Source organism: Thunnus albacares, chromosome 7 (genome assembly GCF_914725855.1).
Source record: "Thunnus albacares chromosome 7, fThuAlb1.1, whole genome shotgun sequence".
Classification (NCBI taxonomy): domain Eukaryota; kingdom Metazoa; phylum Chordata; class Actinopteri; order Scombriformes; family Scombridae; genus Thunnus; species Thunnus albacares.
The window spans coordinates 28768175-28793703 of record NC_058112.1 but is presented as its reverse complement, the minus strand read 5'-3'; the positions used below and the strand labels follow the sequence as shown (position 1 = coordinate 28793703).

Sequence of the window (25529 nt, the reverse complement as noted above, 5' to 3'; positions counted from 1 at the left end):
TGAGACCATTTTATGATCAGATAACTCAGCAGCTTACAGGCGTAAAGAGAAAAAAAAGGAAAATATGAGTTTGTGTTGTCGCCTCAAATAACATGATGACTCCCTTTGGAATATTACCTTTGTGGAGATGACAGTTCATCAACCTCAGACATGATTGGCTGTTATGACATACAGAGTTTATGGGAATTACATGGTGAATCTCCCAGAAACACAGCTTTCAGGCTTTAATTCACTACACTGTGCATTGATAACACCCTCATTGACAATTCCCCATTGCCTCCTGATAATTAAGATCATTTCCGTGTTTCTATAAGGGGCGTGGATGTCTGACAAGGGTTGCTAACTCTTTGTAGATGTCAGATTCCTTTGTCTGCCAAGCTGTAAGAATGTAGTAATTGGTAAACTGTTTGACCAATTTGAATTATTAACAAAACAGCCATTTCATAATAAAGGGATTTATTATTCCGCCCTGCGCTACAATTTTGTTATCAACAAAAGCCTCTGTTACTCTCAGCTTTTTATCAAGAAAGAAAATCCATTGAAAGTGGCTGAAGGCCTGACACAAAGCAACTGCTGAATCCCCGCAAATCTGCAGGCTTAATTGATTATTTGTGCAGAGCTGTATATCTGCAAGGTGCAGAATACCCAGGGGAAATAATGTAAAACAGATAACAAGATGAAATGTGGGAGAATTGCTTTCTGCTGCCCATTTTATTAATCTTTTCCCCTTTTCTTATTCACAATGAGTTTCCCATCTAGGTTTTCCCATTACAGAAACGCAGCTTCACATTTTAAAAACAGCATGGCCTAAATCGAAAGTTGAGAGTTGATTGAAGCCAGCAAGAGAAGTGTTTGTTAAGGGCTTATTTTGATTTCTGAATAACATATGCAGGGACTCAATGCTGTGTGTACCTGAAACTCCCAGAGGAGAACATTTTATTTTCAAATCTTATCTTCATTATTCTGCCTTCCTCAGTTCCAGGGAAGCACTCAAAGGAATGAATTCATTTTGCTGATATTGTACACAAACATTTTTTAGAGAAAAAGCATTCTATTCAGATTTTTCAAATTCAGGTTTGCAGGTGTTACTCCTCAGCCAATCCATGTGTTCTCCAAGGCATCCTGACACCGGCTTCACTTTTGTGGAAATGACATTAAAGGAACAACCTTGGGAAGATGGGATGTGAAATTGCTGTGGAACTCGACTCATGTTTGTGGCATGTCAGTGTCGCTCTGGTCGATCCTATACCTTTTTTTCCATTTACTCCTGCTCCTTGCTCCCCTTTCACAGCGCTCAACAAAAAAAAAGGAGGTATCGTTGGCATGCAGGAGGCCTGCTTCCACTCGGCAGCAATCAAGCCATTACAAATGGAGAGGGAATGGAAGGCCTTTTGTTTTGTTCTGTTTTGTTTTGTTTTGTTTTGTTTTGTTGTGTTTTTTTTTTTTTGGTGTGATATAGAATTCTTGGCATTAGGTTGCACATCAGGGCAGACCATAATTGCCTTCTCATCATCGGGGAGCTCCTTGTTTTTCCATTTGAAGTCTGCTTCTGTCAGATTTCACCATTCGGGGAGAGAGGGCTGGAGTAGCGGGGGATAGGAAGACAATTCCTGGAACAGTCATCTCATATGAGTTGCCAGAGAAGCGTGATGGACATTGAGAATGAATCCAGAAAAAGCTTCACCAAGGAACATTTTACAGGGAAAATAGACTAGTGAAACACTCGCACTAACACTAGCAAAACATGTATAAAAAGCATGTCCTGCTTTCTTTAAGATACTGTATCTAGTGCTGGAATGATTACATGGTTAGTCGATTAGTTTTTCATCAACTAAAAATGCCAAACAGCTTCACAAATAAGAGGATGTACTACTTTTCTCTCTTTAATATCATGCTAATTAATTATCTTTTGGTTTTTTTGACCTTTGGTTAGGCAAAACAAGCAGTTTCAAGATGTCATCTTGAGCTCTGGGAACTCGTGATTGGCATTTTGCTTTCAGTTTGACATTTCAAAGACTTAATTATACAAAAATAAAACATTATAGATTAATTGATACTGAAAATAATCATTAGTTGCTTCCCTTAAGATATTACACTTACTCCTTACGCTGCAGGATCTGGGTGGATTTATCTACCTCCCAAAAAATTATCATTAAGTCCTGAATTTCATACTTCTAATTGAATAAGGCACCTTTCTAGTTTCTTTAGAAATATACATTTTTCATCTACATCTTGAGACTAGTTAACACAAAGCTCTTCACGTAATTTTACAATATCCTCGTTTCTCGTTTTCACTCCCTCGGTACTCATCTTTCTGCACAGTAACATAGTAACCTTCAGCTTGCTGTGACGTCAAAGATTGATGGGCAGAAGATTTCCAGCTGAGAGCCATTTCCAAACCCCAAGGCACCAGCCATGGTGTGATACAACCAGGTGATAGTTTCCTTGGAGAATTTCTGCAGGGTTTCTGGGTGTATTTTCCATCTTATCTCCTCTAGGAGCAACTGTAGTAACAATCACAAAGAGCTCTGGCTCCTAGCCAAGTGCGACTGTTTGTTACGGCCAATATGGTGAAAAATGACAGTAAACGGCAGAGTATACTGAATTTAAAAATTGTTAGGTTTGAGAAATCTTGATCAAAATGAACATTTAACCACAAGAATGAAAATCTAGAAGTAGTTGAATTTTCTGAGGTCCTTTTTGCTTGTACACTCAGCTGTTGTCACAGTTTTGTTACCACCAAGCTGCTTTTATGTCAGTCTAACAGGATTTAACCTCTTACCGAGAGCACGGTTTTCAAAGAGAGTTGGGAACAGACAGTTGATATGAGTTAAGTGCAGAGCGTGCTGCTGGGCATAAGCGAGCAGAGAGGCAGTGTTGTGGTTTATTTGGTCCAGTTCACACACACAGTGCATAATGGATATTTAACAGCCCCAGCCTGCTGGAAGTGTGCTGTGTACTGAAATGGTGCTGGGGACATCTGAGGGAGTGTGTGACTGCCAGGATGACACACCCATTAAAACACACTTAGTCCATTTCACTGCTGCAGCCGCACTCTGGATTCATGCCACAAGAATGAACACACAAATGCCTCCCTCTTGTTGATGAACGCTTGCAGTGAATTTATCCTAACATCCATATACTGTATATAATTATAGCATATTCCAAGAACATATAGTGGGCTGGAGATGGGGGTGACATTGTTTTAGGTGTTAGCTGCCGTGCATCTCAGTCACAGCTAAATCTGGGGTAGGAGAAGTGAACATGTTTACCAGCTGTGCCTTTGGCAGAATGAGCATCTCATCCTCTTCCTGCTCTGAGCCCGTACTGAATTATTGAAATTGGAGAGGCGCTTCACTTTGTCTTCTATCATCAGGATAGACACCCAAGACTCCAATCTAAGAGATCAGCTCTCCCCCAACATGAAACAAAAAAGTTGTTTAATTGCAGCTCTCCCGCTGGATTATGCAAAGAGTTCCATCTCGTTTAATTGTAGGTCAGGCGTCTCTACGTAGCTTGTTTGTGCAAAAAGGAAATAGCGGCTGCGGGTTCTCACTACAGAAGATGAGGCTGGCGCTGTGAAGCACAAGATACCTGAGCTGTGGTGTCAGGAGGACTCTCAGCCATCAGCTGAGATCCCTACCGAAAGGCCCTAATGATTCTTCTCATCATCATGCTGCACTCAGCTTTCTCCAGCAGAACTCTGCAATTTACTGGAGACATGCCATGCATACAATGGAGACAATGCAACATATTCCGCTCTAGCAGAATCTAGTGCTACAAAAATGGGTGGAAATACATATTAGAATTTTTATGTCATGACACCACGGCACATTCCTGACATTTCAGCATCTTTATCAATCAAGCTGCACAAACATGCATTAAAGCTAGATTGTCAGTAATGTTACAAATATGGTGAAAGGTTATGGGTGAAACACTGTATTAACCAATAAGATTTCAGACTGCAGATACCAGATTAATGTTATAGCTGGTAGCATTGCTTCAGTTTACTTGTCGTGTTTTATATTTCTGGGGAAAATCAGCTTTCACCATCTACAGTAATAGAAGATATAGAATCCCACAGGTTAGAGTTAACAGGCTGCTCATTCATTCCTCAGTCCATCAAACTGTTAAATCAGAGGATGGGCTTTCATTCGGCCAAGTGTAAAGTGCAGCTAGCTTGAAAATGGAAGATACTGTGAGGGTTAAACTAAGACTGGCTGTACTGTATGTATTTTTGTATGTTAGATACATGCAATGAAATGGAACGCACTGTAGCTTGTTTGTTTGTTTTTCTTTACTTCTTTTCTCTTTGCAACACATTTTACAAAACCTGTGCACCTTTTGTTTAAGAATAGCATTAGAACAACATCTTTATTTTTAAGAATTCATGGTTAATATGATATATAATTTCTTTAAATTTATAATTCACATAGTTGATTGTAAAATTGTAGCCATCCAACCAGTTGACATGTAAAGCAGATTTGTTCCGACAGTATGGTTATTTGTTTTGTTGTAGAGTGAAAGCAGGGAAAAAATCTCTAAATATTTGTAATTACTGATAATTGCTCGCCTGCTTAAACCACACGGAGCTGCAAATTACAAAGAACAAGGCAAAGCAGATGGATATGTTAAATTCAGTTTTCAAGTGTGCACAAAGAGGTATTGACTAGCCGAATCCCAGGTGAGGCTGACTCCTAGTGCGAGTGATCGATGCGTGTGTGGTCATTGAACTGAGCTTAGAACTAGTTTGTATTCTTTTAGGCATCTCAGAGGTTTTGCAGCAGTGGAACAAAAGCACATGCTGATGCCTAATTGCTGGCAAAGAAAGACCAACTCCATTGTTACATCTATAGGCTGTGACTTCTGCTGCTGCTGTGAAGGGGGCTTTTTCTCTCACAGTCAGTCTCAGTTGTCACAGTTACTATGAGAAGTCGCCAACCCTGTTGTGACTGAACCTGATACATGCTCACACTCTAGCTGAAGGCTGTACACCGGTATGATAGGCTTTCATTGCTGCTTTTATGTGTCTTCATATATTAATTAGTTAAGCTGGTGTCATTGCTTTGTGATTTCTTTGTTTTATCTGTGTTAGGGAAACACTCCACATTTATTAGCTTCTGTCCTTTGCTTATGACAACCTATATGGATACAAGTTGGACACATTATTGTGAATATCTTTACAAAAGAACTTGCAACTTGCAAATATCACTTTTGTGAGGTGTTGTTGAGACTGGAATAAGGAGGTGTTTATTTTTTAAGCTTGTAGTCTGATTTTATAAGGTTGTATCATTTACCCATAATTTTGTCCCCTCATATATTTTACCTACATGAGATGGGAGTAAAATAAAATGTACATGCACTAATACATTCTTATATATCTCATATATCATAAACTACTCCCTCAAAAATATGCTTAAAGTCTGCACATCTCTGACTCTCAAATTGAATATTATATGCTTCTTAAAGGTAATATTGCTTGTAGAAATGGAAATGGATTGCATTCAATTGCAGACAGATATTCTGTCCACCTTGTGCATTATCACTACTCAGAAGCACACTGCAGTTACCCAGTGTTATTTATGGAAACCTTTAATTGATTCAAGTATCGAAATATGAGTTGTTTACGGGAAAAGAACCACAAAAACATCCTCTGGCATCTCATCTGCAACTCATGTCTTCATGTGCACTGCCTTCATAATACTAATCCTTTGCTGTTGTTTTAAACTGAATTAAGAATACCTTTAAAGGATCTAAAAATGTTTTGTGACCAGAAGGGAAGATCATCTGAACCAGCAAACTAACAGAAAGAGTGTCTCTTTAAACTCCATCAACGACTACCATCAAGGTGTAATTGTGTGTCAGGGATTCAGATTTGTGGCTTTCTATCTATTGTCAATCAGAGGAATTGGAACAATATTGAATAGAACTTTTCTTCTACTACATTAGTGTCTGTATCATATTTGTAAAAATTAGGTGCTGAAACAATTGGAGAAAAAAATGAATTTTGATATTATATAAATCACGTAAGTCCTTTACCAAGGAAAAATATCAGCCTCTCAAATGTGAGGATAATCAAAAAGATAATGAAAATAATCATTATTTGCAGCCCTTGTAACTGTTAAAATAATTTATAGACAAGAATGCATTTCATACTCTTTTGTAGATCTTATTCTTCTCATCTTATACCTTTTATCCCCTTTATCTTCTTCTGCCGTGGACTGCATATCTGAAATAAAATGAACTGTTTTGACAATTGATTTTGACTTTTCCCCTTCAATGATGGTCGCCTGTAATCTACAAAGAGAAAAAGTCACATTTTCACAACAAAGAAGAGTAAGCCAGCTGATAAGAGCAGACAGAAGCGTCTTTTTTTTTTCTTTTTTTACCATTGTGGCATATGAATGTATTGAAATGCTGGCCATCAACCACAGCACCAGCCTTTATCACTAAACTTAAAATACCACTCCAAATACAGCTACCAAATGGGGATATTTGCATAATTGTTATTAGTAAAGAAGCGCATTTGATTCACATCAGTAATCAATTGTTGGGCAGGTCAATATCCTGCAGTGCCTTTAGTTTTTCTCTCATCTGATTTGGTTCATCTCCTTCCCTGAAAAGGAGAAAAAGCACCACACAATCACACATCATTAGAAGTCTGTTGAAGAATAATTATGATGCTAGTCGGAGATATCCACATCATATATGGTTGTACAGTCCTACAATGAATTCCCCCCACTTGCCTGATAAAAAAGGCAAATTATTTGCATGCAGCATCTCAGGCTGACGACGTTCAAAGCATAAATGCGTCTTTTCTCATGTTCTTATGCAGATCCGAGCGTGTACAGCATGAGGCTGGTGTGGAAATCCCTGGACAAGATGAGGTGTCTGAGGAAACGCTCCACTATTCCCTTCCTCGGCTTCCTCATCACCTTCCTCCTCTTCCTTAACCTCTACATTGAAGACGGCTACGTGCTGGTTAGTAAATCCTGTTGTGTATGTGAATTACATTCATCTTTGTGTTATTAGAGAGCATTTTCCAAATTAGAAATTTAGATGAAGTACTCAGTTATAATGTTTGTGCTCCTACTTAATGTCTGGAAAAACAAATTTGACCAAATATGATTCTGAAACCAAATGTGTTGTTGTATTTGTTTACTCCACCCATGTTGTCCCTTTTATAATTGCTTGTTTTTAAAGGAAACACGTTTAAATTTTTATGACATGGACCCAAGTTGAAGTCATCCAGATGATTTATTTCTTATTCATGATGCCATCAAAACTTGGTTATCACATTACATTATCTGTGTTTGTTATTTAAATTATTAAGAGGTAGTTCACATTTTCAGCTCTCAGGCGCTGTACTCAAGTCCATTTGCTTGGCTATGCAAACTGCCTAGAGGGGTTTGAAGATTCCTTTTGTCTTCAAACGTCGAGGGTTAACTCAGCCACATTAAAACACAGATTGTGTCAAGTTTGCACAGGATGTTAGAAACAAGTTTAAGAAAACAAAAGTCTGGTTTCACCTCATTTGAATTATTCACAGAAGAAATTGAAATTTCCAAGATGGCTTTCCTGTCCCTTGTCTACAGTGGCTATGACAACTTGTTTATACATGTTTTTTTTTCCTCTATTGTTCATAATGTGAGGTAATCCTGTGTTTTTCATGTTGCTTTGCAGGAAGAGGATAAAAGGCAGCTCAGGGAAACGTCAGTCCACCCGCCGAGCTCAGAACGATACGTTCACACCTTCAGAGACCTCAGTAATTTCTCTGGAACCATTAATGTCACGTATCGTTATCTCGCTGGAACCCCGCTGAACCGCAAGAGTAAGTTTAGATTTTCTTTAAAGAGGAATTTACACTGACTATTTTCATGAGTGTGGGAGAGTTAAGTCATAATTGTGAACATACGCTGGGACTGAGAACTACAACTTAAAATCTGTGTCTGGGATTTATAGCAGAGCCATAAAATGCAACTACTCCACAGAGACGTTTTTACCTTAAAATCAAACACAGCACAGAAGTCTTCTTAAGTATACCATGTTTTATTCACCAAACATTTATGTCTTTATTGCCTTCAGAGACATTTTCAGCTACAGTGAGCACTGAGCTCTAATTTGTGGTCTGTGCCACAAAATATTTAACATACACGTTGGTCATAAAAATATATATACGTCACCATGAATATTCTTGATGGAAACATATTTAAAGAATACATATAGTGATAAAATAATAATAATTCAAGGTTCACCTACTAGCTTTTTCCAGGGCTTTCAACCATATCTCACAAACTCCATCAGTTGATGGAGTTTGCTTGGTTTGCGCAGTCATAGAAATACATCAATTATCATCACCTAAGTAGGCTAATACAACCTCAATCACGTAATAACTGATGGTTGTCTATGAGTCCAATGGGGCGGTCAATATTGACAACCATATTATATGATTGAAAGCTCTGGAAAAGACTGTAAGTGAACTATGAGTCAATTATTTTGTCAAATTAATATTCTCAACATCAAAAATGAACAATCACGCTCAAATGATATAATTATAGTTTGTATAGATATATAAATCAGATAGATATAGTTTGTTTATTTTCTGAGGAACAGTCTTGAGTAAAATTCGCTCTCCAACCCGTCATTTAATCTCTGTAATATATATTTAAAATTGATCATTTTCAAGCATTTCTGTTTACACTATGATGAAATGTTCACTTTTGTTCACAGAGTATCTCACCATTGGACTGTCATCAGTCAAAAGAAAAAGAGGGAACTACCTTCTGGAGACGATCAAATCCATCTTTGATCAGTCCAGTTATGAGGAAATGAAAGAGATTGTGGTTGTGGTCCATCTGGCAGACTTTGACCTGGTCTGGTGTGAGAACCTGGTACAAGAAATCACCAGGAAGTTTGCCCACCACATCATAGCCGGACGCCTCCTGGTGATCCAGGCTCCGGAGGAATACTATCCATCTCTGGATGGGTTGAAAAGGAACTACAATGATCCAGAGGACAGAGTCCGTTTCCGCTCTAAGCAGAACGTAGACTACGCTTTCCTCCTCAACTTCTGCACAAACCTCTCTCACTTCTACATGATGCTAGAAGACGACGTCCGCTGCTCCAGGAACTTCCTGACGGCGCTGAAGAAGGTGATCACCTCCCGAGAAGGTTCCTACTGGGTGATGCTGGAGTTCTCCAAGCTGGGCTACATCGGGAAGCTGTACCACTCCAGAGACCTGCCACGTCTGGCTCATTTCCTCCTCATGTTCTACCAGGAAATGCCCTGCGACTGGCTCCTCATCCACTTCAGGGGTCTGCTGGCCCAGAAGGACGTGATCCGCTTCAAGCCTTCGCTGTTCCAGCACATGGGCTACTACTCCTCTTACAAAGGAGCAGAGAACAAGCTGAAGGACGACGACTTCGAGGAAGACTCCATAGACATTCCTGACAACCCTCCTGCCAGCCTTTACACAAACATCAACGTCTTTGAAAACTATGATGCCACCAAGGCTTATAGCACTGTGGATGAATACTTCTGGGGGAAGCCTCCTTCTACTGGAGACTTCTTTGTCATAGTCTTTAATAAATCCACCAAAATTAGTAAAATTAAGATTGCTACTGGTTCTGACGACCGACAGAATGATATTCTTCACCACGGAGCTCTGGAAGTAGGAGAAAAACTAGTTGGGACTAAGAAAGGGAAACAGTGTTCCTCATATATCACATTAGGGGAGTTTAAAAACGGCAACATCGAGGTTCAAGATGTAGACCACAAGATTGCCTTTGACATTGAGTGTGTGCGCATTGTGGTGACAGCCAGTCAGAAAGAATGGCTCATTATTAGAAGTATAAGTTTATGGACTACACAACCCCCCAGCCAATGAGGACTATACACAAAGACTCTTAGTATGTCATAGAGGCAAAGGTTTTTATTATTATTATTATTTACAAATGTATGTATTTCCAGGTTTATTTATTCATTTTGTATGTATTTATTGATACTCATTTTGATTGCCAAATCAATCTATAGTTTTTTATACCTGCAAGTAACCTTAGTGGAGCCTCTTCCCAGTCATTCTTAAGGACTGTTCAACTGACCTCAGAGTATTCATGAAAGTGTGTTCTCTTAAGTGTTTCATAGGCCTTCATTTATTTTAACTTTTGATAGCCATCCATAACATAGAGCTGGACGATAATTCCATACTATCTTTTATTGACTTGAAGTGGTATCATATCATAATTGTGATATTGTTTTATAAAATTCTGGTTTACCAATTAAAGGATAAGTCTGGCAATATATTGTCTTTTTTATTGTCACAAAATCCTATGAAAAGACCAAAGCCAACAATTAAATGATCCCACTAACCAGTGGCCACTGTTTGATTGAACTTGAGCTCCACTGTTGTCCAAACCACATGACACATCAATGAGCCAAACTGTTGCACTTGAGTAAGTGACGTGCTTTCATTACCATGAACATACACATCAGGTCCCACATACACATTCCTGCAGCCGTAAACACTCACTAGAGCATGTCTATTAATCCACAGCTGGAAATGGTCCCAAACAAATGCACAATTTCCAGCTGTTTGATTAACATCTGCTAAAAAAAAACTACAGTATAGGGTAGATAACAGAAAGTATTGAGAGATGGAATAACACATTGTTGGTTTTGTCCTTTTCATGGAATTTGTTGACAATAAGAAAAATGTGATATGACACCAGCCTTATACTCAAATGAAAAATTCAATTATTGAAGGTTTTGTTTTACACATTCAGTTTAGTCCAGTCTCTAGTCTGCATAACAGAGAAGCATTTCATTGCATTGAATATCAAAGCCATCATTTTACATACGTTTTTCCATAAATTTACCATATTGTGATATATCGGTATTAATGTCAGGAAGTTTCTTTTTAAATTCACTATATTTATTTTTACCGTATCGCCTATCCCTACCTTGATGACATATTTGTAAGTTATTTATGGATGATATAAACAACCACTCATTTATGAATGTTTTTGAAGTGAGCAATGAAGACAAATCTCACTTAGGGAACAGCTTACTGTACTACTGATTTACTCAGTGTTGTTAAATTTACCATAATTGACCACTCTTACTTTAATATGTTATGAACCACAAATTATTTATACACTGGGGGAAAGGATAGTGATTATGAAGTGTAAGAAAATATTTTTTAAGAACAGGTTCTCCTTGAAAACACCATCCAATTAAAGCTATTGTGTCTTCAACCATTTTTCATGATTGATATTAAGATTGCATAAGTGTAGCTCTGGGATTTCTCTCTGAAAATGTCCCCATTTGGCCCTTAATTATTTTCCTCCTTGAAAAACCCACCAGGAAAGTATCAGAGGTCATTGTTGCCTTGAATATTCATCATGTCACACCTAACTTTTTCAGTTTTAAATATTCTCTCCTGCTTTAATCATCTTCTCGGTTGTGGTTGAGGCGGGAGTGTGAGTAGGCTGAGCTCTTTTACTAGCACTGTATGTTCTGTCAGGGCTGCTGACAGGAGAACAATGTTTGTTTTCACCCATCTTCTCCAAGAGCTGAGATTAGATTGCACAGTGAAGAATGGGCCAGGTCTGCTCTTAGCTCTCTTTTTTTACATCACAGCACAATTTTCCCCCAGTAAATTGGTCTGTGTTTGCCTCACTCTCTACACCAGCAAAACAACATCTCCCCCGGAGCTATAGGATCTCAATTCGTTCTTTCTCCAACATTGCACTCTCACAGCTCCAATGTTTCTGCTCCTACATGGTTGCCTCTCTGTGATCTTTGCTCTCGGTTCTTACAGTCATAAAGCTGCTTTGAGGAAATTTGCTTGGCTTCCTTTTGAAGATGCTTTTCAAATTCCCCACCTTGCTTTTTGTTTATCAGCAGATAACATTTGCAAGAATTAATACTACACATGTTAACACATCATCACCATGATGCTCAAAGTAAATCAGAATCATGCTATGAAAATAACCTTGTCATTCCCCATGTTCCTAGTAATTATAATCTGTCTGCGAGCAATGTTCGGTGACTGATTAGTCTCATTGCAACGGCGTGAAGAAATCACTCAACAATGCAATAAAGAGGTAAATGTTTACATAACACTGACGGTTCTTTAGGAACATGAGGTGGAAGCAAATAGTCATTAAGCATGCTGCGACGGCTTTGTGAAGCTTTGTTCCATTGTTGCAGTAGCCACCTGTTCCATGTTTTCCCTCAAGGTCTTGTTCAGTGTCACAGATCGAGACCTTTCACAGATTGGCTTGTACCGCCACCTCGAAATCCTTCCTCAGCAAATCCCCCATGTGCTATCTGAAATGAAATTAGAATGCCCACCACCTCAACAATATGGCTTATTGTTTTTCCTCAGCATTTCTCTTGGAATGTCGCTATTCATTTTGGTGAATGATTCCGTGACCTGCATGGATCAGCTCCTTGGAGGGGATCTTGTTTGAATGGATGATACTCGGAAACACAATCTACATTGTGCTGCGCGTGTAGTATTCTTTAAGACGGACATCGTGGTGCCAACTCGGCCTAGTATTATCTGCTTATGAGCTATAAACACATGATGTCACTGTAGCGCAGTTAGCTGTTTTACAAGTGTAATTGATGGCTTTGATAGGTCTTATGCCCAAGTAGAGCAACCGCGTTGTGAGGCTGATATTTCTAGAGGAGAAATTGCTGTCTGATCTTTATTTGAAATAAGATGCCAGCCAAAACTAGCTGCATGCTGCAGATTTATGGACAGATTTACATCTTGGGGATAACAACAAAAGCCGCATAAATTCTTTAACTGGATGTCAGGAAACTGCTGCGCGCAGCATTCTTTGCTATTGGCAGCCTGTTTGGAAACCGCAATCCATACAGGGCCTTGAGTGAACAGTGTCCACAGGATCAGTTATACATTTCAGTTAATACTTAGGGAAAGCTGTTCTTTCCTCCTGTCGAGCACCCACAGCTATAAATGGCCATCTTCGCTGTTCATTCATCGGGAATAAAACTCTTAACAACATCGGCAGATCTCTGTGAGAAAAAGGGCAGAGGTTTGTAAATCACTTGCAGGCAGGTAACTGTGTAAGTTTGTTTAATTATATCGGCCTTGAGGGTCCAATGCCTGAAGATCAGAGCAAGTGATGAATATGAATATGATATGTGGGTCCTGAGTTATTTGAAATGTGAGCTGTCTTCCAGTGGAGCATGTACAAAGTGCATGAACAAAAAGCATTTTCAGTGGATAAAACAACTCCTTTTGTACGTCAGGATCTATGAATTATTGTTAAGCTTCTGCTAATGAAATTGTATTGGGTTTGTATGTAGAAGCCTACAGATACTACCTTACAACAGGTTCGGAGTTGACATGTGCTGTATATTGTTAAGTGGAGCGAGTGTGTTAAGATGTTGTTTCAGTGTCTGTTTTTCTTTCCATCGTTCTCTAAATGGTACTGTATTGTAAGATGACATATATTTTTTTACCCGTATCATTTCAAATGTTGTATTGTATATATTGTATTTAAAATGAAATTAGATTAAACAAATGAATGCTAACTTTGTGGTGCATTGACTGCCGAGACAGAGCTGTGTACACGAGAGCTCAAGAGAACACAAAATATTGAATATGTGTCTGCAGTGTCGGGGTTTGAATATTGGTTTAAATGCCTTGAGGAAAACAACACTATTTACATGACCCTGAATCAAAATGTCCCTCTGTCTTTGCCTTTGTTTCAGTGTTAATAATGTTTATAAATAAAAGCAGAACATACAGTTATGGCGTACATTTTAAATTAAAAAACAAGATAACTGACATTTGCAGTTCCTTGAAACTTGCAGCGAGAGCAAGGCTGTTTGACTCAGATCTTGCTGTAGCCAAAAGCAAAAACCATACATTATTCATTTCAATATTCATATGCTTTCTGCTTTTTTTTTTTTAAGTGCATACTTAATGAAGGTGTGGAGATGATGCTTGAGGGGGATACTGTACTGTTTAAAGCTTCATGCTCTTTGTGTATTTGTCAAGAGGGGTCATACATTTCCTTACATAAAGCACACTGTCAGAAACCTGGAAACATGACTGACAAGGAAAACAGACATATTCTGGAGGAAACAGTAGTGTAGTCAATAAATCTGTTTATTCAGTGAAAGTTACTGCATATTTTATTGCTTGTGTAAAGGGACACATGAGGCTTTATATGGTAAGTGTGTGTTTAACCTCGAGTGCCCGGTGCAGTTTGCGTGATTGATGGATTGATTATGATAATGATATTTACATACTGTATATGCTGATATCAGGGCAACTAACTTCATCCATGAATCCATGAAGAAGTCACATAAAAAAGCACTCCTTATAACTCCACATTTTAACTACTGCATGCAGCATGACTTTTCATGGTGAAGATTTGCCAAAAGGTTAGCAACTTTAGGTGAAAAACGACAGCGTTAAGGTACCTCTAAGCCTCAAAGGCAACATTTTACTCATATGCATCAACCAAATATGACTTTAGTGCTACAACTCAAACATATCAACCATTAACTGAAACAAGAAAAGTGAAAAAAATCCATCCTTTATATTTTTTTCTTGGGTTTTACTTAAGTATCAATACAAGTTTGGAAAGTTTTCAAGGAAAATTCAGGGTTTTTTTTAACCTGATGTATTTCCCATAAATATGGTTATTGTGGCTCTATTTGTCACGCTAATTTTGCTCTCTCCAGCTCTCATTATAGAGATTTCAGTGATTCATTTAAAGACGTTTATCACACAAAACAACAATCATAGGTTCAAGCTGCTGAGACTCCTACATCTGTCCAAATAAACATGATTTTTACATGAATCGCTTCAAGAGTTCGCTAGAAGTTTCTGAGTCTGAACGAAAGTAAACACAGAAACTAGCCGTCTGTAGCAGCCATTATGGCTAAATGAACAGGGAACTACATCCAGGGCAACTTGCACGTCGGTTTGTTTATGTCTGAGGCTGTGGATAGCTCAGCATCTCTTCATGCAAGAGAAGTAGTAACTTAGATACATAAAATGGTTCATGCTTGCAAGTTTCCAAGTTGCAAGGATAAAATGACGAGATACACGCTGTGCAGATTTCATGGACTATCAATTGATTGATCGAGACTTACATACTGTAATACCTCACACAGTTACGTGTTGTAATTGCATTTTTCTCACCATGTGGAACTGAGCGTTTGGTCCAGCAAGCCCCACTCTTTTCATCCAGTTGATTTTGTGGAGGTGAAACAGTCTCCAGGACAACAGTGTTGATGAACACTAAATCCATTTGTAGTAGTCACACAGCTAGGATTACTGTCAGATTTTCTGAGTCTGACAGCAACAAGTCCCTCTCTGTAGCAAAAGTTTTCCTCCTCACTCGTCAGAAGAGGAGGTCAGTGACCACAGCAACCACAGGAACACCTCCAGTTAGTGTACGTTGACTTTCCTGACAGTCCTGTTGCCTTTCTGCCTTCTTTCAGTTGTTTTAGCTCCTCTCTGTGTACTCCAACTCAAATAAATATGGTTGGCCAGTCAAAGTGAAATGACTCACGATCATCCTCATAGTGGTACACAGGATAATCTGTAATTGCACTTTGTTTTTTTAGCTTCCTTACAGTCTAACTGCAGTGAAAGTCAGCCTCATACATGTACGTGGATGAATATGTGGGTGGTTTGGTTAGCTGGCAAGCTGCGCTGGATGTAGTTCCCTATGTAGTTAGCTGTAACGGCTGCTACAGGTGGCCCTTTTCTGTGTTTACTTTCATTCAGACTGAGAAACAAACATTTGAAGCGATTCTTGAAAAAAATCATGTTTATAAGATGTAGGAGTCTCATTAGTTTGCTCAGATGATTGTTGTTTTGTGTGATGAAAATCTTTTTTCTTTTTGTGAGTCGCCAGAATCTCTGTAACGGAGGTGGAGAGAGCAAAATTAGCATGTCACATAGAGCCACAATGGCCCCATTTATGGGAAATACATCATGTTCAAATGAACCGGTATTTTCCTTTAAGGCTCAGAGGGTCCTGTCAACATGGGTCTTATATCTCTGAAGCACTGACATTCTCCTCTTCACATTCATATACAGATTATATATTATGCATTACTGTGCCTCAAAAACCTCTGCATATACAGGAAAAAAGACAGCTATTTCTAATTCTCCAGAAATTCTATATATTCTAGGGCACTGAGAAGTACCCTTGAGCATATACAACACCGATCACTTAACACATAATAATGATATGTAGTGACTATTCCATAAAGCCTGTAAGTAAGGGGAGTGAAAACCAAACAAAACAGCCGCTACAAGTCTGATGAAAAGGGTTAAGTGATTGATATTTGGTTTATTTGTAAGTGAATAAATGTGAAATACGAGGGGGGGCTCAAAATTCCCAGAAGCCATTGACAGCACGGGACTAGGGTGTTGTTTGCTTCTAGGTAGTGTACGCCTACAGCTTGGTGAAGCTAAAATTGGGACAGAAAGGGAGAATATTCGCCATCATGGAAGAAATCCAGGAAGAAACACAGGCTCTGGACACAGTGACAAAAGACGACTACAGGAAATGTTTCCAGGAATGGCAGAAGCACTGAGACAAGTGTATAGCATCTCCCCCCCTCGAACAGAGAAACAAACTGTATCACTTCCAACATTATTTCAGTGACTCCAGATTATTGTTGTTATTGGATAGAAACTTACATTTCCAAAATAGTAACATGAGTAGTTAGCTATCTCATTGGTTCTGAAAGGGTTTCATAAAGCCAGAAGAGTTAGAGAATTCCCCCAACCCATAGAGAAGCATATAATCTGTTAATAGAACAGACTGGGAGTTCACAGCGCCATGCTAATTTCCATTGCCAACTGGGTATTTTATAAAGACCATTTGGCTTATTGCAATTTGCAGCAATGCTAATAGATTAAAGAACAGAGGAAAAAATACAGAAAAACTTCAATGAGAATGAAACACTGCATAAAAAATCACCTTCAATAGACATAATAAATATTACAGGAGTAATAAGCAAAAATCACAGTTCTTGAGGGTTTCATAACATGTTTGATAAAGGCTGCTTTTGATAATGGAGTCAAGTCTCATGCTCTCCTCCAGGCTTTCATAGTTTCAACACCATTTCAGAGACCTTGAGCATTTTGTCACAGCTGTCCTCGCCTCTCTCCATCTCCTGTCCTTCAAAGTCATCCAGAACCAAATAGAGGGTAAGTATACATGACAGCTGGGTACCTGAGAAACCTCAGCTAATGCATGCTATGAAGGGACCAGGGTAGCAAGTAAAAAACCAAGACCTGCACTGTGCCAATCAATTGCTGTGGTTGCCATGGTGCAGCCAGCACGTACCTACACAGGAGGGCAAACCCCACATGATATGTGGTTGATATGGATTGTGCGGATTTCCTCGTTTGCCTTTTGATCTGTCCTGCTCTCGTGCCTCTGGGAATCTGCCTCTGTGGAGGGATTTTAATTCCGCCTCACATTCACTATCCGTCGATTAAGAAGCAGCAGCAATGTGCAAAGCAAATCAAAAGAACAACGGACACGGCCAGTTTGATTTTTTTTTTTTTTTTTTTTTTTGGGTGGGGGCTGCTGCAGTTCTGTCAAGGTGCAGGCACAATATGTTTCCAAGCGCACACCAGGGCAGCATCAAAGCCTGTCAATAGCTTTTGATTAGTACATTTTGCACTGTGTTTCATGAAGCATAGACCCACATGAGCCAGACACACGCTGAGGTGGAGCTAGGCTGGGGAAATGGGAGAGGAAGGGGGGGTGATGCTAAGAGACATGTTGGAGAAGCTGAAAAGAAGTGCAATGAACAGACAAATGGGTAAGTACAGGGATTTAAAAGTATTGAAGTTGAAGCGAAGCTGAAAGCAGGGAAACACGAAGCAGGTGCGGGTGATGAATGACTCGTAATAACCTGGCTAGGAACCTGTGATTGTGTGTCTACTGGTGATGGAGGGGCCCCTCAGCGTTCAGCTGCTCTTGGGCTGATGAGCAGTCAGTTACGGTGGATACCAAGAGGCTCGAGCCAGCCTGTGCCGCCGGGTATTGAACCAGTTTTAAGATGGGAAAGGAAAAGGATGTATTCTTATCTGCCAAATCTGGGATGAAAATGGTTGTGGGTGAGGATGAAAGCGCATCAAGCATTCAATCATAGTTTGTTTCCGGATGGTGGCATATCAAAGCTGAGGAAAATGGAATCTGCACATGTGCAGAAATGGAAGTTTGAGCTGTTCCTTGTGGTAAAAAAGACAAAGTATAACTGTGTAGGTCACAAGTTTAATTACAGGGGTTAAGCCACTCTCTTATTGCATAGATGATCCATTGCAGTGGTGCAGACAACCTAAGAAATTCTTTTCATTTGCTGTCATGATGTTGAACATTAACAGTGAACCAGCCTAGCAGAACACAGTGTGCTTCACTTTAACTGCTCCCATGGCATTTACAGGGTCTTCATGAGGAGTGGAGATAAAAGGAACGGAGCTGCAGGCGCTGTTGGAGCCAGCTCCTGCCTCAGAGTGGATAGTCCCTTCGGCGAATGAGGGTTTAATCGCTCCCAATTGCTTCGCCTCACAAAGGTGTGACCCCCCCCCCACCCTCCACCCCCTCCTGTTACCACCAACACCCTCCCATCTGTCTCTCATTGTTGCCAATGAACAAATCTTGCCGCAGGGAGATGTGCTGCTACTTCTCCTCGGTCCCTTCCTCCCTAAACCTCCACTTTCAGCTTTGTAATGCTTCCGTCCAACTGGCAACAGGGAAAGAAGTAATCAAAACAATTACCTAAGTCCCATTTTGTTTCATCGGAGACTTGTCTTTTTTCAAGTGAATCTTCAGCCAGAATGAAACAGGTTGTGTCTTGGGGGCTTTTTGTGGAACATCACACAGGCAGCAGCTGTCACAACACAAGAAAAGCTTCAGTGGCATGCTGGTTGCACCAGCAGGTTTATCACTTGGCTCTTTCAAAAAAAGATGCACAACCAATTACCAAAAAAAAAAAAGAAAAAAAAGATAGAAAAGAAAAAACAATGTGTGAAGCAAATGCAGTCACCTTGATATACTCACACAAACAGTTATCAGAGGACATCCTCTCATCAAGAGCTGTAGAATATATAGCAATCTGGATTATTGTGTAGAAAACAAAGCAGCAACAGCGCACATGTTTCACTACCATTACCTCGAGGGATTGTTATCTAGTTTCTCAAAAAAGAAAAAAAAAATGCGCCAAGCTTACCTTACAGTGGATCTCGTGATCAGCCAAACAGCTGCAAAACAAGGCAACGTCTTTGCAGATCAACAGAGCCTTGACTTTGATGAGACAAAATGAGCTCACCACAAGATATAATACGTTGCCTGGCCCTCCAGTCCCCACTGCCCACTGTTCATATCTATCCCCTACAGTAACTCTCAGACTCGCAGGCATGTCGCCCGAAATTGTAAAGGCCTTAATTAAAGATTAATGTCAGGATTTTTGCATGCGCTGCTTAGATAACTCATTTCCCAGGGCGCGTTGCTAAAAACCGCCCAGGCTGGACACCAGATTTTTAAGCCCTCAGAACAAAAGCCCTCAGCTCTCTGGCCAACAAGATCCTTTCAGCTGAAGGACGAGCAATAACAGCTCTGCCACTGCCTTTCCAATGCCACCACTGTGACTGGAACGGAGGGAGGTTGAGTCATTTTAATTATCACAGGCAGGCAAAGAGACACAATCAGCCAATTGTAGGCCCACTGCACCGACTGCTTGTCCCTCCATCCCTCGCAACAATTACTGATGCTTGTCTTCTTCATGAAGCCTGTTTATAATGTCGGGGCATACCGCAGAGTCAAACATATGTCTGTGGGAGTTAAACTCGTTACATATATGCCTCTCCACACAGAGGTGCAGATGCATGCCGTGTATGTACAGGCAGAGCCATTCAATCATCTGTATGTATGTGCATTCATGTAAGTATGCTTTTTGTCAGCAATTGGAAATAGATGAGATCTGACCATCTCCAGTGCAGTCCTGGGATTTGTTGGTTTCACTGTCATGTAATACCAGATCCTTCTTTCAGCACCTCAAGGCTGTTTCTAGGCTCTCCCAAGATAAAGATGAGATACACATTCACTGACACGTTAACCACAGAGACATCAGCTTCCATGTTTACAATCAATATAATAAGGCTTGTTGCGAAAGAGCCTTGCAAAGGTGTGATAGAGGATATTTTGATGGTCTGAAAGGCCTGTAATTTAGCTCTTTCTGTACACCCCCAGTTTGAGATTCTCAAAATAACAAATGTGAAAGAGTCTCAAATGGAAAACAAGCACATCCTGCTATATCCAGCAGGCTGTCCAGGCTAGTAGATAACAGCTGCAAGGTTTCAAATGCAGTATATCTACTCTAGGAGGGATGGTATCTGATTGCTGCTTTATTTGCTTAACATTTTAGGAGCCAAAATGACTGTATCATTGCAAGTGCTGTTACTGAGTAAGCAAATCTCCAGCCTGATATTGAGAGTGAATGGCAGTTTCAGTCATTGATTCAGTCTGGTATTGCCTTCTTGTTAGCCGCTTTCTGTGGAGGGAGGATTTGATTTTACCTCTTCAGTGGCTACTGATGTTGTTTTCAGTCAACATCGAGGCCATGTCAGTCTATTGTTTTCTTATCAGGACTCAGAGGGCATTATCACTGTTTCAACATTGACAATTACCAAAGAAACAAAAGGAAAGGCTGTGTTTCATTAACTCAAGACAAATAATCACAAGGATTTATTGAAGACTGTGTTATCCTTACAGCCAATAACCAAGGCCACAGAACTCAAGGGCTCTGAAAGCTGTGCTTTATTACCTGATCTTGGGATCCTGTCTTGAGGAGGGTCACTGTGTAACCTCTCGTTTTAAAGCCTTCATTACCTCAGTTTTGTGCTTCTACAGTGCACATTTCTAAATTACTGTGGGTTGTCAAATTACAAATGCAAATTGAAAATCTGGAGCCAGGTACTATTTCAGCACAGAAAGACTGTTTGTTTCTGGGAAGATAATAGTGGCCCAGGCTCTAATTTTTGCCCTAATGCCCTGGCAAAGACAGAGCAACAAGCTGGCAGGCTAAGATTTTTGAAAGGAGCTGATAGTAACTGTTTACTATTTCTGAAGGCATAGAACTAAGATTTGCTGTCATAACACAGGAAAAAATTTGGTGAGTTTAGACTGGAGCAAGATTGTAACAGTGTGTAATGTCAGAATGAATTTGGAGACCGTTCTCCCATGAAAAGCTTGTTGTTTTTTCTTGGGATTAGCATTAGAAAGAGCATTAGTTGTTTCTTTTGTGGGCATTTTGCAAATGTTACTACTGCTAGTACAACTACTAGTAGTAGTATTCAGAGGTCCTGAACCAGGCTAGCCGATCTCCTCAAGTCAATTCAAGCCAGTTTTATTTGTATAGCCTAATATCACAAAATCACACATTTGTCTCAAGGGGCTTTACGATCTGTGCAGCATTACAACATCTTCTATCCTTGGACCCTCGATTTGCATTGATTACATATATGAAGAATCTGATCAGGAGGATGCCGAGCAACTTCCAGGTGCCGCCAAGCAGATACCTTAACCAGGACCTGAGCTACACGACATCTTCTCACCATGGAAAACTGGAAAGAGGACAGACTACATATACACACAGGGGAAAACTCTCATCACACCATTCTCCTGACTGACAACTTAATTGTTTATAGTTCAGTTTTTTGCAATGATGACGAATACCGATGTATTTGACAAGCATCTCAAAGTGTTCATCTCACTTTGGAATTAAAACACAAGTGATCTGAGGGTCTGATCTTTTTTGTTGTCTCTATATGCTGTCTAACTCTTAATAACAAGGGGCCATTATTCAAAACTGACACTGACAGTCCTACCTGTGACAATAAACAGCCCTGACATGGCTTGTCCCTTAACTGCCATTGCTGAGGGCTTCAGTAATGCTGCCCATATGTAAGGCCTAATTACTTTCCCAGCTGGCCCCTGCAACAAGGTCGCACTTGTTATGCCACTGTCCCTTCCACACAATCAGATTTCTCACAAAGGGAGCTAATCTCATTCCTTCACAAGCCATTATCTTGATCAGACTGGCTTTTTACGCAATTTGCAACGCTGTCCAGATGAGAGAATGACTTTCCTTTAGCAGGAGCGAAGACGCTCATCAGCATCCCACTGAGAAGTTTCAAACTGTCAGCCAACATCCACCAACTCTAAATTGGAGTTAAATTGAAGAGGCGTCCGGCTGGAGAAAGGCCAAGACAAGCAGGCCCGAGCATCGCTGCAGCGGCAGATGTCGATGAAGGTTTTTAATGGAGTTGAATTAATTCACGCAGGGTGTAATTTGTCCTGTGGATGTGGGAGGCGTACTAAGTCTGAACTTTTTCAGGGTCACGGGAGTTGTTATATTGATAGACATCTGCTGAGGCGGCCTGCAAATTTGCAAAAACTGACAGATCTGCTCTGATGTTGAGATAATGATTAATTGCATTCCTCCAATGTGAGGCTTGTTGTGAAGCCAGACTTGTGTCCTCACATAGCTTTGGCCCACTCAGCAAAGGAAAAGTGCTGAAGTTCTCATCAAGTAAATAACTGCTAATAAACTTTTTCTAAATTATTATTCGACTTTAAATTGTTCCAGTTATAGGAAGCCTTGTCTTCTAGTGGCATGAGACACATGTTTAAATACAAAACATATTTATATAGGCCCAATTTGTAACTGTTTTTACCATACATTTTAGATATATTCACAGATTAATTGAAAATATAGGAAACATTAATAACTTGCATGTTGGTCTAGCCTAATAATCTGAATGAATTTCCATTTTGTTGTCTCTTTCATTGGCCGTAACAGTGCGGGAGCGGCTACACACAACAGCCTGCACAGTTGCATCCATTCATGTTTGTCACCATTTTCATGGTATTTTTTTCTGTTGCTGTATCTGGCACTGGCAGAGAGAGATGATGTTGGCTTTCGTTATCCCCCCTACAGAGCTCTCAGTTGTTTTTCCGACCGGGGAAATGGCCATCGGTGATTACAACACCAGATGTATTTGAATCACTGAAAAAAAATCTGAGATGTAGGCTACAATTTAATGTTGAGGTCTGGAAGCAAGCCATTGTTGTTCTGTGTATTTATAGACTCGTCAAACAATTTGAGTTACAGCAGGTCCCACTCAGAGGTTTTTTGATTACCTCTTACATTTTCATTCACATTATTACAGACTAATAGTACTTTCATAAAAGGCTGGTTTCCATTAAACAGTCACTAAAAGCTAAAATCCTCCAGTTCAGGTAGTTTTGCAGTTATTCACCTGACACTTTTTCAGCAAGACTGATTTTAAAATTAGAGGAATAGCTGTCAGCAGCCAGTCAAGGTCCGGTACTTTGACTGTTCTACTTTTGAAGACTTCTGGTTTATTCATTCCTTAACTAACTAACTTAAACTATATTTACTTTCAATGTATTAACAAAAAACAGCTGTTGTGAGGATCAAACCCATGACCTTTCAGCTACAGTATTATCACCATAGTCAATCTTTCTGCCTCCATCATATTTAAGTGTGTGGAGACTTGTTTAGACAACTGAATGCACATCAAAAACAACACAGTGAGCACACTGGGTATACTAGCTTGCAGAATGTAATTACAAAGAGCCAGTTGCAGAAAATAATTTAATTATGGATACTGTACCATCTATTGGAATTGAGGTAAGTCAGTTTTCTGTATTCTGAATGGATACTGTTTTGGCAGGATATAGTAAAAAAAAACTTCAAATTTATTTTGGTGGAGGAAAACTAAAGGTTATTCTGGACGCATACACTGATATCTTCTTGCCTCTTTTTTACTTTTACCAACCAAAATCTAGATTAGTTTTGTACTGTACTGCCACCTGCTGGTACTGAACCTACATCTGTTCACCCAACAAAACAAAGGCCTCAACACAGGGTTAGAGAGAAGGGAAGGGTCAGGGTTACCCATTTTCTGATGTTGAACATTTACCAAAAAAAAAAAAAAAAAGCATTTCACGAGGACATACGGCTCTGAAATGTTCTTTCAACCACACACATGCACACGCACATACACACACCTTGTATTGCATTATATTGTATTCAGGAGACCTCCAACATTTGCTGCTGTGAGGATCAGTCGTCCCAATTGTGATTCAGTCATTTCATTCTGGAGATGTACTGTAGGTTTTCATCTGTAGGTGTGAAAAGGCAAAATTACTTTGTGGGAAATAACTCCCCGGATAGAGGATGAAACAGCACGATCTCTGCCTGCTTTTCCCAAGTTTCATTGTGTTAAGGTGAGAATTTTTCAACTGTTCAAGCTATAAGTTTTTCAAATTTTTCAGATGTAAGTAAATGACTTGTGGTGCCTCTGGGCGGTTAACTGTGGGCTCTGAAATGAAAATATTCTAGCATATAATCATTGCTTTTGTTCTTAAATATTGTAATTCAGCTGGGAAATAACCTGTTTTTTTTCCACATTTTGTGAAATTACCTTTTTGCTGCATGAAGTTATGCAGGAACGTAGGAAATAACACTTCTTTTTAAGGATGGCTGTCTCTGGTGGTGCCGCCTTATGTATGGAAGGAACTTAAAAACCTGCAGAAAGGTACAGTAGGTGTTTGTACTGAAATCCTTACATCACACATAACAAAATATGCTCAGTTAAAAAAGCTGCTTTGTCTCTAATGAATGCGCGTGATGGAAATTTGTCCAAAGGTCTCAATTGATCTGGATCAAAGGCCAAATAGAAACATGATACAGCTACAGATCAGTATGACCTTTCCACTGGCATCATTGAGTAAAACATCCATTTGACATCTATGTTGCAGGACTCTAATCACTGGTAGTTTACTTAATGATGGTCACTGACTACTTCGTATACATTTTGCAATCATGTCACTGCTTGCACATAACCGAAAACAAGCATATTAATCAATATATTTATAATGATTAAGCATATATGTATCTCACTTCCCAACCCTCAATCACTAAAAGGCCTGAATGTGTAACCTGGGTGAGAAAAATACTGTCATTACTGCCACAGCGCTTTTGAGCAAGAGTCTTTAACCTCCAACTGCTGCAGCAGCACAAGACTATTGTATTGAAATGAACTTCTTCTAGCGGTGACTGCGGTTCAGTTTGAAGCTGTAAGTTTCTGAAAAAGAGCATGCAGAATTTAAAAGAAAGAATAAATGTGGATTTGTCACAGTGTACTGTATGACCACTGTCATTACAGCATTATTTGAAAACTATATTTCACTTGTAAAGCTCACACTGGACCGAAACTGACTTAATTTTCTGCTGTTACCTGAGGAGATTTCTTTTGCAATTGATTTCCTTTTGATTCAGTAGCCATTTCTTCCCTGTTTTGTTCTTCCAAGAAGCTTTTCTTCTGCCTGAAGGGATACTTGGATTTCAGTGACACTTTCACACAGTAAATCAGGCCATCAGGCCAGTTAAACAACACTGCCATCCGCTGCCTGTGATG

The 25529-nt window shown here is 39.7% G+C and overlaps 1 protein-coding gene across 1 annotated transcript in view; it reads left to right on the top strand.

The window, feature by feature from the left end:
• LOC122986408 (alpha-1,3-mannosyl-glycoprotein 4-beta-N-acetylglucosaminyltransferase C-like) overlaps nucleotides 1-13876 on the top strand; it is a 106835-nt gene extending 92959 nt beyond the window's left edge. Inside the window, exons 5-7 of the mRNA XM_044357661.1 lie at nucleotides 6836-6981; nucleotides 7684-7831; nucleotides 8731-13876. Coding sequence (XP_044213596.1) covers nucleotides 6853-6981; nucleotides 7684-7831; nucleotides 8731-9887 — 1434 coding nt within the window. The 5' untranslated portion in view covers nucleotides 6836-6852 and the 3' untranslated portion in view covers nucleotides 9888-13876. The remainder of the gene's footprint in view (nucleotides 1-6835; nucleotides 6982-7683; nucleotides 7832-8730) is intronic.
• The last annotated feature ends 11653 nt before the right edge of the window (nucleotides 13877-25529 follow it).